General features: G+C 39.1%; 1 protein-coding gene across 1 annotated transcript in view; it reads left to right on the top strand.

Annotated features, from left to right (window-relative positions):
* Positions 1-19,425, top strand: part of DNAH5 (dynein axonemal heavy chain 5) — a 202,723-nt gene that overhangs the window by 151,282 nt on the left and 32,016 nt on the right. Inside the window, exons 60-67 of the mRNA XM_029217285.1 lie at positions 1,338-1,475; positions 5,352-5,487; positions 6,091-6,407; positions 7,543-7,698; positions 8,596-8,778; positions 16,891-17,134; positions 18,143-18,257; positions 18,746-18,936. Coding sequence (XP_029073118.1) covers positions 1,338-1,475; positions 5,352-5,487; positions 6,091-6,407; positions 7,543-7,698; positions 8,596-8,778; positions 16,891-17,134; positions 18,143-18,257; positions 18,746-18,936 — 1,480 coding nt within the window. The remainder of the gene's footprint in view (positions 1-1,337; positions 1,476-5,351; positions 5,488-6,090; positions 6,408-7,542; positions 7,699-8,595; positions 8,779-16,890; positions 17,135-18,142; positions 18,258-18,745; positions 18,937-19,425) is intronic.

The following is a 19,425-nucleotide window of genomic DNA, read 5'->3' as shown; positions in this document are numbered from 1 at the left end:
AAACCAGTTAATGTTAGTTTACACAAGCAAAACATAACAATAGTAGAGTCTTAAAAATTGAACACAGATAATAAAAATAATAATATCTATTGTATTATTTAATCAAACTCTTGTTATATGCCAGGTCCCAGACTTGGGTTTTTACATATGTTATTTTATGTAATACACACACACACACACACACACACACACACACACTCACAAATCCTAGGAGGTAGTTTTTTAATATCTTAATGGAGAAACTGAGGCTTGCAGAGTTTAAGTAATCTTAATAGAGTCCTATGGCTTCTAAGGTGAGCAGCTGGATTTGAAAGATTTTATACCCTTTGAATAGTAGCTTTTGAGAGTTTCATTTAAAAAAATTCATATTATTATTATTTTTATTGGAGTATAATTGCTTTACAATGTTGTGTTAGCTTCTCCTGTAGCATGGAGTGAATAAGCTATATGTATATATATATCCCTCTCCCTCTTGAGTAAAGTCCTAGAAAATATTCAAGATCTTTGGGGCTGCAATAGTTTGACATTAGTGGGTTACTTTAGTAAGACTTAAAGGGAGAACATTGATTTCAAATTTTTTTTTAATTCCTGCAAGCATGAACTATTTTCTACACCTCATCTTTTTCCAATATTGCTTTTGATTATGTCTTTTGAGTCTTTTTTTAGTAGCTTCCTAAAAGCAAATATTATTATTTGGTCACAGCTCAAGTATCTGTTCTTTTCTGGATGGCAAGCAATATATGCAAATGACAGGCATGCTATCAAGTCCATCACCACCCATAAAACCTAGATCTTTATATTCAGTGGTTAATCATGTTTCATCCTTTGTCTTGTTTTAACATCTTCATTAACAGTGATGAGCCCTGCTAGGCAGATGGTTCTAAATATTCAGATTTATTTTTCTACAACTCAATATTAAAATGTTCTGTGATTTGCCTATATACATTTAATATTACAATGTTTTGATTTAGGGATTGGCAAACTATGGTCCACAGGCCAAATCTAACCCACCACCTGTATTTGTATGGCTCGTGAAATTTTAAATTAAGTACCTGAGCAATAGTCTTGATTTTGCCTCTTGGTCCCAAAAGCCTAAAATATTTACTATCTGGCACTTTATGGAAAAAAATTGCTGACTCTCTTCTAATGAATTATAATTTTCTGCCTACAGACATGTCAAGTTCATATTAAGGTTTGTCCCTCACCGTGCAATTTGAGAGGAGTCTAGGGGTGGATCAAAGAACAGGTGTAACATATGTCTGCTGAGCTCTCAGACTCCGACATGCTGGGTGTTCGGTTTGCTGCCCATCTCTTCACCCTGTGTGTGTCCCGTGCAGGCCAACCTGGTGGTGCAGGAGAATCGCTATGTGTTGGCCATGCAGGATCTGAAGAAGGCCCAGGCTGAGCTGGACGACAGGCAAGCGGAGCTGGACGTGGTGCAGGCCGAGTATGAACAGGCCATGACCGAAAAGCAGGTCACTGTCTTCTTGCCGTAGGGGTTTGGGGCGGGTGGTGACGTCACAGGCCCTCCTGGCTGTGGTCAGCCCTTCATTCCTCTCCAGCTTTCTCTCTCCAAGGGTTTGGTTTCCAGCAGGGATTCATTTAATTGATATACAATACAATACACATATACATACGTACACACACAGCACATACTCCCTCGCTAAGCCCTGGAGTTTGTTTCTAACGGACACCGAGAGGACCTTTGGTGAGAGGTCAGGATATTCAGCCAAAACAGAAGTTACTGCTGGAAGACGCATGTTCTGAGTTTCCTTATTAACGGTGAGGATAACAGCATCCTGTGCAGCATTTTTCACATATTTTTCAAATCACGTCCTCCCACTTTATCTCATTTAATATTTGAAAGAATCTTTCAAGGTAGGCAGGGTAGATATTTTTATTTTACTCTCATTTTAAAGAAGGGAACTTAGGCCCAGAGAGGACAAGAGGAGGGTTCCCAGTCATGGGCATTGGTCATAGGGCTGGATTAGACCTTGATCTTCTGATGTCTACTCGGGTCTTTCTGCTGGACCAACGTGCCTGACCACGTGGCTGTGTCCCAGTGACAATGACCACCTACAGCCTTCTCAACCTATGCATGTTTGTAGCTTTAGCACATTTCAGAATCAAGGCTCGTGTATTTCCTCTCCACTGGGCAGCAAGCTCTTTAGTTGATTTATACTCATTCCGGCTCCACTGGGGCCTCCTTCCTTCTGGTGATAGAGGCAGATTTAACATAAACCTAATGTAGCTTCAGTTTTCTGGCCCTCACTTGCACAGGCCCCATGAATGCTGGGGTGACTGGGAGTTGTAGAGAGTTCTGTGGGGAGGGGAAACCAGATTATGATTGACAAGCATTTGTGTGTAAGCATTCAGATAAAACTCCTAGAGATCCCAGCGGAAAGGTACCTGAATTTCTCAATTATCAGGACTTTGTAGTGATTTCTTTCCCCAGTTCTCATGACATGTTCACTTTGGTATTTTGTATTTGTAAAACTTCTTTAATGATTTTTTTAAAGTGGTCCCCAGCTTAGATAAGCATCTGGCCTCACAAAATCTGTATCGGCCTCTGAGAAAACCTGTGCTTGATAAATAAGAGCTAGATTCTCTCTGTTCTTTCCTTGATGATTATACGGAGCCCACCCCTGCTTCTTCTCAGCCCTCACTCGGCTGGATTGAGATTCCTGCTCTGTTAGTCTGTTCCCTTATAGGGGTCCCAATGAGGGAATTTAGATAAACATTTCGGTTTCACTATATGCAAGATGTATGGTATTTCCTGTTAAAGATAAGTCTCCTGAAAACAACATAAGAGCTTTTCAGAAATTTTAGAGACGTAATTATGTAGCACATATTTGGGTTTGTTATTTATGTTCTTTGAAATTTACTACCATAATATGAAGAGAAAATTAACTTTGCAATTTGAGCATCTACTTTAGAAACTGTGAGGAAGACACGTTAACTTCTACCATTTAGACACTCACTTATATGAGGAAGCACTACTACATACCGTAAAAATATTTTTACAGCCTCATTTTTTATGGTTCAGTTTGAACAATTTTGCATTAGTTCGCTCAGTAAGCTTTTTTGTTTCTGAATATCCACTATTTGTTAGGTAAGCAATTATAAGGACCACATAAGAATGGCTACTATAAAGGTGTGGCTCTAACTTTAAAACTTGGATCTCAACAAATGTCAAATGTTTTTCATGAAGAAAACAAAATCTGGCTGTGTGCCCACCTGCTCCCAACATGTTGGAGTGAACTTGACCTTTAGTCATTGTATTGCTCCTTCTTTCTCCTTGGGGCTCCTTGAAGAGTCCAGGGAGTTACAGACTACAGGGGCCAGGGGAGGGCTCTCAAGTCTACAGCTCATGGTCACCACTGGCAACCTCACCACCAGGTCTGTGCAGTCCCTGGAGGGGTGTGTGTCCTGCTGCTCTGTGCACAGGGCAGTCAGCGCCTTTGCAGAGGGTCCGCTTCCACAGGGCCTCTGGGCAGCTAGTCAGACTCTGGGGCACTAGGAGACACAGGGCCGGGGGCACTACCCACAGAACGCAAGGAATTCTGCACACTCCCCTAGCCAGGCTTGGAGGGAAAATCTGCTTTTCAGTCCTGTGTGCTCATTTACTTCTCTCCCATCCTCCATTTCCCAATCCCCTAAAGGAGCCTGGGTTTCCAGAAAGCAACAGCCAGGAGGGGAGGGGTTGGCCATTTTTTATTTGGCCACATGGCAGTGGGGATGGGGAACTTAGGGAGGATAACTTATTAAAAATATCTGTCATGTGAAAAGTTTGTATTAAAGGTAGGCAGAAATAAATGATGTCATATTATACTTCCAGCTGACATCTTTCTTCTTGGGGAGAAACAAACAAACAAATATGGATGGTGTCGATGTGTGGGTACACCTCTCAGCTGGGATTTTGGGTTTTCTGCATTAACTCTAGCGGGAAGGAAAACAGAGCAGACTAGAACAAACTGGAACAAATATCTTGCTTCTGAAAAACACTGTATCGTGTTATTATTACAACAGCAATTCATGTTCCTTATAGAAAATACACATAGGTAACCCTGGAGATGAAGCCTAAAAATATTTTACTCTTTATCATTTCATATCTGCACATATGCCTGATTTACATATATTTAAAATCCATGTAAAATTGTAGCAGATAATTGAGTACATACTGCTTTATAAATTGAATTTTTAGCTAATGACTGTTTTTCTTTAACTTAATGATTATTTTTCTTAATGATTATATTTTTAATGGCTTCAGAGCATTCTTGTTCACAATATACCATAATCTATGTAAATTATCCTCTATTGTTAGACATTTAGCGTATATATGCCATATGTACATTATATAAATATATATAAATATTATACATGAACTTCCAGTGACTGGTCACATAGCTAAATCTTTAGCCATATCCATTATTGTACCATAAGTATACATTTTTACAAATAGAATTAGCAGCTGTCTTTTCAACATAGAGAAATGGAACCATTTGTTTTTTGTTTTTTGTTTTTTGTTTGCGGTATGCGGGCCTCTCACTGCTGTGGCCTCTCCCGTTGCGGAGCACAGGCTCCAGACGCGCAGGCTCAGCGGCCATGGCCCACGGGCCCAGCTGCTCTGTGGCATGTGGGATCCTCCCAGACCGGGGCACGAACCCATGTCCCCTGTATCGGCAGGCGGACTCTCAACCACTGCACCACCTGGGAAGCCCCTGGAGCCATTTGTTTTTAAGAACAAAGCCCTGAGTGGCAATAGTGTGTGGAAGTCCGGTTAAAGGTCTTTTACTGACACAAGAGCAACAGGGAGGGACCTACTAAGTCAGTGTGGCCGGAATTTGTGAATGAGCTTCAGGACTCCACAACCTGAAGATAATCTAAAGTTTCACCTAAAGTAAAAGGAGATGTGCAGTTAGGCAAAGCAGTAATGATGCTAGAACTTCAACACGAGAAATATTCCTCATTTTTAAGTAGGGATATGTATATCTTTACATTTTGTTGTGCTATGTGATATTAGCATGTATGTTGATATTTCTAATTTTTTGATACGAAAATCATAAATGATGCAAATCTCCATTATTTCTCAGTTTATTAACATCTGGGGAGGGTTTGCCCATTGACTCAGGGTCCCTCCTGAGGAATCCATCTATGTTCCATAGATAGGGCTTAAGACACAGGCTGGGCTGAGACAGACCCACAGAAATGGAATCTAACGCTTCCTGTGGAATAAGTGGCTCACATATCTCAGAAAGGAAGATAACATATGATGTTTTAAAATTATGTTTTTGAGCTCCAGGATATATTTATCTGAACAAAGGTTTTCTTCTGGTTCTGTCTGTTTTTAGACCTTGCTTGAAGATGCAGAGAGGTGCAGACATAAAATGCAGACCGCTTCCACGCTGATCGGGGGACTGGCAGGGGAAAAAGAAAGATGGACAGAGCAAAGCAAGGAGTTTGCTGCACAAACTAAAAGACTTGTAGGTGTGTAATTCCTTTATTAATGAGATTACGTGTTGACTGTGATAGGGAGTGAGCAAATTTAAGCTTTAATCAGAATACCCATCAGCACTCTGTTACTTCAGATTCCTCTGCGTATGCGTGTGCGTGTGTGTGTGTGTGTGTGTGTGTGTGTGTGTGTGTGTGTGTGTGTCCAGCTATTTCAAAAGGATGAATATTGGTCTGGCATTTAGGCAACGCTTATTAGATTTCAACCTCTTATTATCAGGTCATTTTTGAATTCTCCCACGAGTGAATGACCATATCGATCAAGGTCACTTAGAATGGAGGCTCTGTCTTCTGAGGTTTTGGTGTATCTCTTAAACTCAGAAATCATCCTCTCATATCCAACAAGAGTCAACATAACCTGGTGCTTGACTACTAGCAGCTATTACTTGGTGGACCATGTGGACTCTTTAACAATGAGCTAAGCTACTGCTATTCACAAGACACAGCAACTTGTGGTTACAATTTGGTTTCTGAAATTTAGTTTGAAAGAATGGTTGTCTTTGTTTTCATTTCTAACATTCTGCAGAATTACAGGGCTGATCACAGAGTATTTCAGTGATGTTTCGTTTTCCGTTTTAGGGGATGTGTTGTTGGCTACAGCTTTCCTATCTTATTCTGGTCCGTTTAACCAAGAATTTCGCAATCTGCTGTTAAATGACTGGCAGAAGGAAATGAAAGCCTGGAAAATTCCATTTGGAGACAATCTAAATCTCAGTGAGATGTTGATTGATGCTCCTACCATTAGTGAATGGAACCTCCAAGGCCTGCCAAACGATGACCTGTCCATTCAGAATGGAATTATTGTCACAAAGGCATCTCGCTACCCTTTGTTAATAGATCCACAGACTCAAGGGAAGATCTGGGTTAAAAATAAAGAAAACCAAAATGAACTCCAGGTAATCTGGGTTTGAGTCTATTTATGCTACTAATCAATTTTAGTGCCCCAGATCAACAAGTATCTGAGAATAAAGAAATATTTCATATTTAGAAATAATTTTATTATTAATATTTAGATATTAGTATTGAGAAATGATTTCTAAAAATTGCGTTGTTTGCATTCTTGTTGATCTCTCCAATGCCGTCTTTCAAAGGTTTCAGATTCCCTTCTGTTAGGGCCTAGGGCCCTCATTCATAAACAGAGCAGGGTGGAGCTATATCACACTAAGTGTACAGCACTTTATAAAGACACTTCATAATTATTCCATGATTATTTGTCACAAATATGGTGGTGGTGAGGAAAAGGCAACATTGCCATACAACCTTTACTTGCTTGTCAGTAAAAGGGAATGATGCAGTCAAATGCTCTGGAGCCTCCTTAAAAAACTAAAAATAGAGCTACCATATGATCCTGCAATCCCACTCCTGGGCATATATCTGGAGAAAACCATAATTCAAAAAGGTACATGCACCCCAATGTTCGTTGCAGCACTGTTTACAATAGCTCAGACATGGAAGCAACCTAAATGGCCATCAACAGAGGAATGGATAAAGAAGATGTATATTTAAACAGTGGAATATTACTCAGCCATAAAAAAAGAATGAAATAATGCTATTTGCAGCAACATGGCTGGACCTAGGGATTATCATACAAAGTGAAGTAAGCCAGACAGAGAAAGACAAATATCATATGGTATCACTTATATGTGGAATGTAAAAAAAAATGATACAAATGAAGTTATATACAAAACAGAAACAGGCCCACAGACATAGAAAACAAACTTATGGTTACCAAAGGGGAAAAGTGGGGGAGATGGATAAATTAGAAGTTTAGGATTGACATAAACCCACTACTATATATAAAAGGACCTACTGTAGAGCACAGGTAACTATGCTCAACATTTTGTAATAACCTATAAGAGAAAAGAATCTGAAAAAAATTATGTATAACTGAATCACTGTGCTGTACACCTGAAACTAACACAACATTGTAAATCAACTATACTTCAATTAAAAAAAGTAAATAAGGGATTGATGGTTTGCTAAGGTGAAGAATGGAAACAGTTTAGAGCAGCATTTCGATCTTGTTTCTAGATCACATCTCTAAATCACAAGTACTTCAGAAACCACCTAGAGGACAGTCTTTCTCTTGGAAGGCCCTTGCTTATCGAAGATGTTGCAGAGGAACTAGATCCAGCCCTGGATAATGTTTTGGAGAGAAACTTCATTAAGACAGGGTCTACCTTTAAGGTAGGTTAAACCTATAGATGACAATGTGCAGAATAATTACCATGAGACCAGGTAAATGTGACATAGGTGACAGTTTCTCAATAGGCAGCAATTCAAATTTGAGGCATTTGCTTTTCTCTTCTACGCTTCCTGAGTTGGGATCAAGAGCAGTCTCTTTAGGAATATCTACTTCACTTGTATAATAAAGTCCGACTCCATTGTGATGTTTGACTTTGGACAGTTTTCAAGCCTTGTCATGACCCTCTCCCCTTCCATCCCCAATGTGGGCAAGCTGATAAGAAAACGTGGGTCCACTCTCCTTTGGCACTGGTGGGAAGTTCAAATCATGCAGCTCTCTGCTCATGACCATGTCTGGGAAACTTCATCCCAGCCCCATTGGGTAACCACCATAAAACTCTAAAACAGCTTCCCCTCCCTACTCTCTCAAGTGAGGTTTTTTTTTGCACCTGTTTGGGAGCTACCCTAATATTTCCAGAAAGTCTCATGTGAATAATAAACATTTTCATGTCTTTTTGTTGCATGAGTGACATCATCAGTCTTGACTTCTGAACCAAGTTTTGGGTGGGGACCCATCTCACTTCTGCAGTATGATCACAACAATTTTGGTGATAAATTCTCTCTATATTGTATGGTGTATATTGAATTAACTTCCTTCCTTCCCCCCTTCCTTCCCTCCCTCCCTCCCTCCCTCCCTTCCTTCCTCTCTTATTTCCATCCTTCTTTCCTTTCATCCTAGTGGCTTAAAGCCCTGTGAATGCCTAATGACCATTTCTTTTTTAGTATACAGATGATCTCTAGGTACACAGCTGTTAAAAGCAATACTGGATCCTATACAAAAAGCACACAGTAAGGTGTATCTCTGTTTTATTACTTTTAACTTTCTTTTCTATAAAAAAGGTGAAGGTCGGTGACAAAGAGGTAGATGTGATGGATGGCTTCAGACTCTACATTACCACCAAGCTGCCCAATCCAGCCTACACCCCTGAAATAAGTGCGCGGACCTCCATCATCGACTTCACTGTCACCATGAAAGGTCTAGAAGATCAGTTACTGGGGAGAGTCATTCTCGCAGAGAAGCAGGTGAGTGAAGTATGGCCCTACCGCTTTCTGCATTATGTTGCGATTTTTTCATTGACAAAAATGATATGATGAAAGTTGTAATAGGATTGAGTCCCCTCCTTTAATTCCTATGTTTCTTCCATTATTAATTTCCAAGTGTCTTAAATAACTACTAACCAATTATCTACCCAGTATGTTGCATCTGCATCGCATAAATCATATAGATCATCACTTGATTTTATATAGGGGACTGGTGTGACTGTGAGACTGTCAGTCTCAGCATCATTGTTCTGGATTTATGTTACTTTATTTTTCTGAAGTTTGTTCTATTATTAATTCTAGTCACCTGTTGATTTTTAGCTTTCTAGTACACATCTAGATTTTCTTTCATTCGATTCATTATTATGCTTTTGGAATATAAAATTAAAACGTTTTACTCAGATAACATGACATTGCCAATTCTTATTTGTTATCCAAGAGAGCTCTGTGTATGTTGTGAGAAGATAGAAGTTGATGACACTAGGTTTCACTCTGCACTTTCTGAGGGCTACCGGATTCATTATGCTCTAAGCATAACTCCATATCTGTTTTCTCTCAACGAAAAATGGCCAATAATTTATAACTTCTGTGTTCTGAGTCACCATTTTCTCCGGGGAACATCTGAGCCTTAAGGAAAGAAATCTGGAGGATTTTAATAGGACTGCTTTGGTGAAACTGCGTGAACTCTGAAAGTTGCTATTGATTTTTTTCCTGAGTTCGATGGCGATGTGGAGTTTGGTTTACTTTATACCTCCCTTCTACACTGACCTAAAGAGTTATTTAGGTTAAATCTATCGGCAAAACCTTTGAAATCTGTCCCTCCCATTCTTTTTACCTTTTCTGTATGTCGTACCATGCTTGGCCTTCTGAGCCCTTCCTTATGTTTATCTCTTTCTCTCTCTCTCTTCCCCTCTTCCTTTTTTATGAATCTTCTCTGTTTACTTTTTAATTTGTTGTACATAAATCATAGAGTTATACGGTTGGAAATTGCATTAAAAGCCTTTAATCCAACTTCATAAATTCACATGGCTGGTGACCTCAGTATGGCAGGAACCGATGCTAGCATTCCTACCACAGACAGGCTGAAGAAATAACATCCTTCCAAATATCTACTTGTTTATTTTTGAAATCTCAGTAGAGGTGGTTGAGGAAGTTTAGCGCTGTCACACCCTTATTTCAGGAAGGACAGGGGTTCTTGATCAACAGCATATCTGTGGAGCTGGGGCATCCCTGAGAGTCTTCGGGCAGTATCCATTGCCCGTATTGTAGGCTCTGCTTTCACCTGTAGTGCTGGCTTCAGGTAGATAAGGGGCTTTGATAGCACTTTGAATAATATCCTTGTCCTCGGCTTTCTTACGATTCAGCTGAGATGAATACAGTCTCCTTGGAAAAAAATAATTTGGCTTCCCAGATTTTTGGTTGCCACAAAACACAGCAACAACTCCAGGACTGAGCTGTAATTGTTGCAGCAGAGTTTTAAGATGAAGTATGGGGCACTTGAAGCTCACTGGAAGATTTTGAACCGCCTTGAAAAGCCAGTCTGGATCCCAGGCCAGGCTTTTTCTTACTTCCTGGGAAAGTTGGGTGCCTTCAGACATTATTCTCTTACCATCATCTCATTATCAGAATTTGTCCCAGGCTCAAAGGAAATGATTCTCACAAAAGTGTGGTCAGAGTGACGTGACACTCATTCTGTTCTAATAGTCATTTTACCCTGAACCACGTTAGAATACAACACGTAATCTGTATTTTTTTTTTCTCTAAAGCAAAGTGAGCTGCTAGACTTATTTGTGATGGATTTTAAGTAGCCTCCTTTCTGCCAGCAGTTTTTCCTTTTGCAGCATCTTTTCTGCCCACTGTGCTCCTGAATTTGCTCACTTTGCTGAATCTTTTCAGCCTGGGTGGTGGCAAGTGGGTCTGAGTTGGTCTCTGGTGCTTTCAGGGCATTTTTTTTTTTCAGCCTGGGTGGTGGCAAGTGGGTCTGAGTTGGTCTCTGGTGCTTTCAGGGCATTTTTTTTTTATCATCTAGCGACTCAGTTGAAAAGAGCCTATGTCTGTGCCTGTGGATACAGATCTAAAACGTTAAGTCCAAATTGTTTCTTTGACTTCAGTGACCTGGAAGTCTCTCTTACTATGATCACATCTTGGGTGATGGTAAAAATATCAATATGAAACGTTTTTGGGCCAAGGGGAGTGGCTCTTGAAAGCTAGGAAGATCCCACAGATAGGAAGTTGATGTTGGAAAGCATCTAAGAAATTCCCTAAATGTAGGGAGCATTGAAACAAATGGTGAACATCTTCAGTCAGGATGAGTTATGCCTTCACTGGTCTGTTGATTCTTCTTGTGAAAGGCAGCTTGGAAGAGTAACTTAGGATACAAGGGAAAGGCTACTCTTAGTTCTTTGAGTCCATAAATTCACCAGCTGTCCAGTGTTCTGGGAATACAGGCAGTGAGGAACCTTTTTATCATGCAGGGTCTGGTCTCATGAATGCTCCGCTGTACAGCCTGAGCAGGTTTGTTTGTTTAAGAGACAAAGGGAAACCTCAGAGCCTATGAAAGCAAGGAAGGCAGATTTTTAACTGACTCTATACTTTTCTGTGTGCTTCAAGGCAGTCTTTTTAAATGCATGGGCTGTTCAAGTTCACATGAAGGTCACATTCAATTGTTCACCTGATGTACCTGGGAGTATATTTAGACGGCCTGCTGTTATCAGAAGGCGATGTATCAAGACCATTTAAAATAGGCAGCAAACCAGTAGTCCTCCGGAAACTTTCCTTTAAAGAAACCTGGTCTCTTCCGGTCACCCTCACCTTGATCCTAGAGAATAAGAAAGAATCTCAAAGAGAACTATGTACTATTTAGGAGAAAAACATTAATATCAATTAACAGCTTCTACTAGCCGCACAGTACAAAGCCTCAAGTGTCATCCTTGTTCAGAATTCCGGATGAGCAAACAGGTGTATGATTTATTTCATTTGGAGCTGGAAGGACCTAAACTTGGTGGAACTGACATGGGAAATAACTTAATAAAGACACTAAATAGACATTGTTATCACCATTATTATTGGTGGTGGAGAAAAAATAAATCTGTTTCTGAGTTCAGTTGTTTAATCTTTCATTTTAATTACCAGTGCAAGGTACAGAGAGAAAGAATCTTTGGGAATAAAGCCTGGGTGATATGTTAAAAATGAGAACGGTGGAAGGCTGTCATCTGTTTCCTTTTATTGATTCCAAAACTTTGGTTATAGTTGAAGTTTACGAACAGAAAGAATTTGAGTTTTCATTTGCATCCTTGTTGAGCCACTTAACTTTTGATCGTGTAATTAATCAATAGCACATTTCATGAAGTTGTACTGAATCACTGATGTACTTTCTTAATCAATTCAGGGATACTTTTCACATTATCACAGTTTATATAAAATTTTTACGTTGTGGTCTTAATGTATAGAATACATAGCACAAGTGTGTGTGTGTGTGTGTGTGTGTGTGTGCGTGTGTGTGCGCACACTAAGAGATAATCCCTTTGGTGGGAAAAATGCTAATAGACAAAATTATTTTGATTAATTTTGCCCCTTCGTATTAATTTGTAAAAGAACTGTATTATGGAACTAAAGTTGTAGTTCAACAGAAATATGTTTAAATCTGTCATACAAATGAAAATATGCCTAAAACTTTATCCCATAGGTTTTCCATTTTTAAAACTCAAATGAAAAGCAAATAGCAATTGTTCTATTTTCTTCCAGAGGTATCTTTCTTTGCCCCATAACTATTGTTCTATTCTACTGTTTGTCCACTGGTGTGCTATTTAATGAACAGTTTGCTTTTGGAATTCCAAATATTACTTTAGGTTGTAGTATTTACTTTAGAGTATATTATTTCATCAGTTTCAAACTATGGGGGAAATGTACTCCTTAGCCTTATTTTAATCCTTTGGGAATATAAGCATTTCTTTAAGGGACAATTTTATTTAATTAATGTTGTTAACAATGACATTAAATTGACCATAATCAACTCAATAATGTTCAAGCTTTTACTTACTATCTTTAAAATCAGGAAAGGAATAATTTGTACTTTATTGTATGTATTACTAGTAAGTATGTTTATTTTCTTAATAATGGTTTTCATAAGCACTGTGGAGGCATAATTTTAGTCTCAATCCTGTAGTTCTCAAGTGGAGATGAGATTGGAAATGTAGGTTGTAACAGGTTTTGCAAACTATGTTGAAAGTTTTGGACCTTTCCAAATAGTAAAGGAAAGGTCTATGACTGGGAGTAGAAAAGGGGGTGATGGCAGAGCAAAAGATCAGTGGGGAGACCAGTTATGGTTAGTGTAGTCCCCCGAGCAGTAATTAAAGCCTACATTAGGGCAATTGCTATGTAATTGGAAAAAAATGGAGGAAGGCTTATGCAGGAAGGCTCAGTAAGACTTGGTGCAGATTTTGGATTTGATAGCCCGTGGTCTCATCTCTAGCAGACATGAAAGCATGCATCTTTAGCATTGTAAGTGCAAGATTAGAAAGTTCTCCTTTAAAAAAATCCCTCTCAGCTCCTTTATTATGCTTTTACAATGATAGGTGAAATTCTAAAGTGTGATTTATTTTGTACCAACTTATAATTTTACTTTTCAAACTACTCATTTCCAAATAAATATTACAATGCATCTGAAAAATCCATGCTGGAAACGAATGAAGGGAGGGGATAGAGAGAAGAGATGTCTTCTGAGCAGCTGTCATGATCCAGTCACTGGTTTGAGCTTCTTTGCTAATGATATCCTTACAATCACTCTCTGAGCTGTTTTTATGTCCATTTTGCAGATGAAGAAACTGAGGCTTATAGACTTGCATAACATGGCCAAAGTCATGCAGTTAATAAGTCCTGGGTGTTAGAATTTAAACATGTCTTCCTGATGTCAAAATGCTCGCTCTTCTCACTGTTTTACTTTCCTTCCCTTACCTGTCTTCATGTGCGGACTTTTATCAGGCTCACCTTTAAGAACTCAGAAACGATAATGAGAGTGTGTAAAATTTAAGAATATGGCAAGAGTGTGTAAAATTTGAGAATATGGCAATAAAAATACTTGAATTATTTCCATTTAATTTTATTATCACTTTGTTTCCTAGTGTAACCATATTGTGAGTGCATTTATTATAACTGCCCATGGAAAGGAATTTTATAGTAACCATTGAATGCCACTTGTTTATACTAATTTCTACATTATCTCAAATACAAGATTATTATCTAGGAAGTAAATGAATTAAAATGACCAGTAAGGATATTGCCAACAAACACATGAAAGGATGCTCAACATCACTAACCATTAGAGAAATGCAAATCAAAACTACAATGAGGTATCACCTCACACCAGTCAGAATGGCCATTATCAAAAAATCTACAAACAATAAATGCTGGAGAGGGTGTGGAGAAAAGGGAACCCTCTTGCACTGTTGGTGGGAATGTAAATTGATACAGCCACTATGGAGAACAATATGGAGGTTCCTTAAAAAACTAAAAATAGAACTACCATATGACCCAGCAATCCCACTACTGGGCATATACCCTGAGAAAACCATAATTCAAAAAGAGTCATGGACCCCAATGTTCATTGCAGCTCTATTTACAATAGCCAGGACATGGAAGCAACCTAAGTGTCCATCAACAGATGAATGGATAAAGAAGATGTGGCACATATATACAATGGAATATTACTCAGCCATAAAAAGAAATGAAATTGAGTTATTTGTAGTGAGGTGGATGGACCTAGAGTCTGTCATACAGAGTGAAGTAAGTCAGGTAGAGAAAAATACTGGATGCTAACACATATATATGGAATCTAAAAGAAAAAAAAATGGTTCTGAAGAACCTAGGGGCAGGACAGGAATAAAGATGCAGACGTAGAGAATGGACTTGATGGCACCGGGAGGGGGAAGGGTAAGCTGGGACGAAGTGAGAGAGTGGCATGGACATATATACACTACCAAATGTAAAATAGGTAGCTAGTGGGAAGCAGCTGCATAGCACAGGGAGGTCAGCTCGGTGCTTTGCGTCCACCTAGAGGGGTGGGATAGGGAGGGTGGGAGGGAGACGCAAGAGGGAGGGGATATGGGGATATATGTATATGTATAGCTGATTCACTTTGTTATAAAGCAGAAACTAACACAGCAATGTAAAGCAATTATACTCCACTAAAGATGTTAAAAATAAATAAATAAAATGACCAGTAAGGAAGCTTTCAAATGTAACCAAATAACACATGGAAGCAAAGACAGTAAGAGCAGGTCTTAATTGCATTGCTGTATCTCAAAGAATTAAGAATTGATGCAAGTTTGAGCTTTTGTTTTGCTTAAAGAGAGAATTTTTCTTTTTTCTAGAATGTTCCAGGACCTGACTCACTGTGCTCAGAGCATGAGTTGGGAGCCTGGTAGGGTCCCACCCACCATAACTGTTCAACCAATGGTGATTAACTAGCTAGAACATACAGCAGAGGCCAGTGCTCTTTGCTTTTTGCCTTCGTGCAGTTTTGCTACCATGACCTTTATTTTTAACTTCATGGTTTTTGTTACAAAGGGAGAATTTTCATGTCTGTGTTTCTGGCACTATGACATGACTAGATTTTCTGGTACACTAATGTGTTTCAGTTTATCAGTTTGAAAAGGGGTATAGCATTTAATCATTCACCGGGCAATATTGAGAGCCTACTATGTATCGGACATTGTACTAAGAGTTGGAGAATGTATCAATGCACTAAAAAATCCTTGGAGCATAACTATTAAGTAATTTATATGTTATTAGAAAGAAAGTAAATAATCATGTAATTAATGAATAGTCCTATTATGTTTTATATGATTTCGTGTGATTCATCACTGCATATAAGTTTAGATTTGTAGTTTTCTCGATAGGGGGTAGAATGTACAAAACCTGCTGAGCCATATCCAGAATACCTAACTGAGTATTTACCTTTCTGAAGCTGCTCTAGCAGTGTGAGCTTGGTATCACATGCCCAGGTACCCGCACAACTGGAACTGCCGACAGTGCTCTCCTGTTCAAGTCACCTGTATTTAACCCTCGTTTCCCCATATTGTATTTAGACTGAAATGTGCGTAACTTTAGTAATGCAGGTAAGCATAGGTACATTGTCAATGGACACTATATTTAGAAAGCTTTTCAAGCAAACTTGCTAATGCGTATCTTTCTCTTCAAATTTTAAATTCTATTTCCTCATTGTCTTTTCCTCTTTTGAATCTTTTATTAACTTCAAGTTAGAGTCTCTCATGAAACAATTTGACTTTCATGTACAATTTGACTTGGTGCTGGCAGCATCTCCCAGCCTCTGGGTTTCCTGCTGCCCTTGGCTTGTTGAGTGTCATGGCTGTTTCCTCCTTCCCTCACCCTCACCAGCCCCATCTTTTCTTTCCTTCTCTTTCACTGTCTCTCCCTCTCCAAACTACCAAAAGGAAGGAATAGCCAATAAGGGCAATAATGTTCCAAAGCCATTCTCTCCCCAGCTACCCATAAAGGCCTTTTAGGAAGGATTCAGAATGTCCCTTCTCTTGGAGAGGACAGCATCTTTTCTTTTCAGGTCAAGATGATTTTTCAATTTAAATGTACCTGCAGTAGCAGCGCAGTTTGCTTGCCTAACTTTTGGACACTTGCTTGTCACAGAGTTGGATACTATTTCAACACACAAGTTGAGAATAATCACATTCAAACAACAATAGAGCTCTTTTAAACAAGAAACCAAACAGAGGTAAATGTATTTAATCTGAGACGCGTGTATTGTCTTCAAATAAATTTCAGTTTCAAAACAGGAGTAAATATGATCACAGAAGTCCCTTAAAAATGAGTTGACTTTAGGAAATAAATAGATGGTAAATAGTTAATACTGGTAATATTTTTAGCACATTTTACATTGTTTGCCACCAATTCTTCTTTCCTCCATTAATTCTCCTCCTCTAATTTTGATGTCCGTATTTCCTGCAGTCAAATACGATAACTACAGTACAGGAACTCGAGAGCAGCCCCATAGGTAAACTTTTTAAGGAATGGCCAAACCATAGGTGTTCATTAAGAAAAAAATATATTTATGCAAATTAACAGGAACTGGAGAAAGAAAGAACTCATCTCATGGAAGATGTAACTGCAAACAAGAGGAAAATGAAGGAGCTAGAAGATAATTTGCTTTACCGTCTGACCAGTACCCAGGGGTCCCTGGTGGAAGATGAGAGTATCATCCTTGTGTTGAGTAACACAAAAAAGACAGCCGAGGAGGTGACCCAGAAGCTGGAAATTTCAGCTGAGACAGAAATTCAAATTAACTCAGCCCGGGAGGAATATAGACCTGGTGAGTTTGGTAATGAAAGACAAATGTCACAGGAAAATGAAGCGAGAAATGAGAATTAGAGAAATTGAAGTAAGGATGTTATGAAAACAACTATGCAACGTGGGGTGGCCATTTGTGTTGTGTGACATTTCTTTAAATATTCAGTAAAATTGAGACGAAGAAATTTCATAATGGTGTAAATTTTATAGGTGCTTATAATTCATGTTATTGGCAAATTCTTTAAGGTTCCTGTGAACTTATTTTTAAACCAGAAAGTAAAGAGGAGAATTATTAAAGACATCCGACTACAAACTAGTGAAGTCTGAGGAATTTGTGCTGCATTTGTGGGCTGTTCACTAGTTGTTTATCATTTGGTAACAATAAGCCTGTATTTTGTTTGTAGTCCTGTAGAGTTCCCATGAGTCCAGGTAGTTCTCTGGTCTCATGGGAACTCTTCAACCTTATCCACAGATCAGCAAATCAGTGTTGTTCATGGGTTATAAAGGGAACCTGCTAAAAGAATTCAAGTTCCATTAGTAATTTATCATGCCTTTTGGAAAAATAATTGAAACAACATCTACTGGTGGAGAGTCAGGAGTGTCATCTTTGCGATGCCTTGGCTTACCACCTTGAGGCCAAGTTTAGTCAGGGCTTCCTCATGGAGCTTAAGAATGAGGTCCTTAACAGTGCCTACACAGTTTGCTGGATGTTGCAATACAATCCATGCTGTCCCACTGTTTGTCTTTTCTACCTATGAAAGAGTGTAATAAAATTTATTTATAAGGAATCTAGAGATTCTAAAACAGAAAGTATCATTTAATGAACCCAAATAGCAGAATACTTGTTCAAAGCTTACAAAGAAGAATTAAATATATATGATGACATTGCTCTAGACTCCCATTGTTGGTAGATAGTCATTACTAAGACGTACAAATAAAACTTGTTTCATTTAGCATTTAGACTGATCTGTGCATGGGTCATTTATTTTCTGCGCTTGTAGCAAGTGCATCGTTGCTCTTTGTCTTTTAGTTGCTACTCGGGGCAGCATCCTCTACTTCCTCATCACGGAAATGTGCTTGGTTAGTGAGATGTATCAGACTTCGCTCCGCCAGTTTCTTGGCTTGTTTGACCTTTCCTTGGCCAGGTACGTCTGTACTCAGGAAGCCAAGCTGAATTCTGTATCTGTGGGTTAGAACGGTGACATTACATTGATAACTTATTTTCCCTTTGCAACTAAGCTGCTTCTTTTTCTTTAAATCTAGGTTGAGTGTAATTACCAGTGTGTTAAAAAATCATTCTCACTTGTCATTTTATGCTTAGAGAAAGCTCTACCAGCTCTTCATCCACTGATCGATTCCTTTGGTTTCCCCAAGTTTCTGTTAAACAAGAAAATTCCCCAGACATTGTCGTGAGTGATAATACTCCGCAGGTAAAATTGATTCAGACAACATGGAGGATTCTGTTGTTTCATGTGGAGAGAGTGCTTGTTATGGTAGATTTAGGGGGCTTACTCTTGATGTGTAAAAAATAAGAATTGGTCCTCCAGAGTTACTTATTTTCCATTAAAGACGTTGTTTTTAGGGACAATTGAAAAGGGTGGGACAAGGCTGATTTAAATGTTCTCTTCTCCAGGTCTGTCAAGAGCCCAATTACAAGCAAGAGGATCGCTAATATCATTGAGCACATGACCTATGAGGTTTATAAGTACACGGCTCGGGGTTTGTACGAGGGGCACAAATTTCTCTTCACCCTGCTGCTTACCCTGAAGATTGACATGCAGAGGAACCGAGTCAAGCATGAAGAGTTTCTCACCCTTATTAAAGGTGCAGATGTAGGAATTATAGTGAAGGTCTTGTGCATTTTTCTTTTTAGCAATAGCAGTTTCCTTGCATTTCACTGAAGATTGCATTTATGTGAGATTATTTTTAACATTAAAAAAATTAATTAACTAATTAATTAATCTTTTTATTTTTGGCTGTGTTGGGTCTTTGTTGCTGTGCACGGGCTTTCTCTAGTTGTGGCGAGCGGGGGCTACTCTTCGTTGTGGTGTGCGGGCTTCTCATTGTGGTGGCTTCTCTTGTTGTGGAGCATGGGCTCTAGGCGTGCGGGCTTCAGTAGTTGTGGCATGCGGGCTCAGTAGTTGTGGTGCACGGGCTCAGTTGCTCCATGGCATGTGGGATTTTCCTGGACCAGGGATCGAACCCGTGTCCCCTGCATTGGCAGGTGGATTCTTAACCACTGCGCCACCAGGGAAGTCTGAGCTATTTTATTTGTTCATTAATTGCATGAATATTTATTGGGAAACTATTGCA

Source organism: Monodon monoceros, unplaced genomic scaffold (assembly GCF_005190385.1).
Source record: "Monodon monoceros isolate NGI ecotype Baffin Bay Population unplaced genomic scaffold, NGI_Narwhal_1 Super_Scaffold_12, whole genome shotgun sequence".
NCBI lineage: Eukaryota > Metazoa > Chordata > Mammalia > Artiodactyla > Monodontidae > Monodon > Monodon monoceros.
This window is presented reverse-complemented; position numbering and strand designations above follow the sequence as displayed.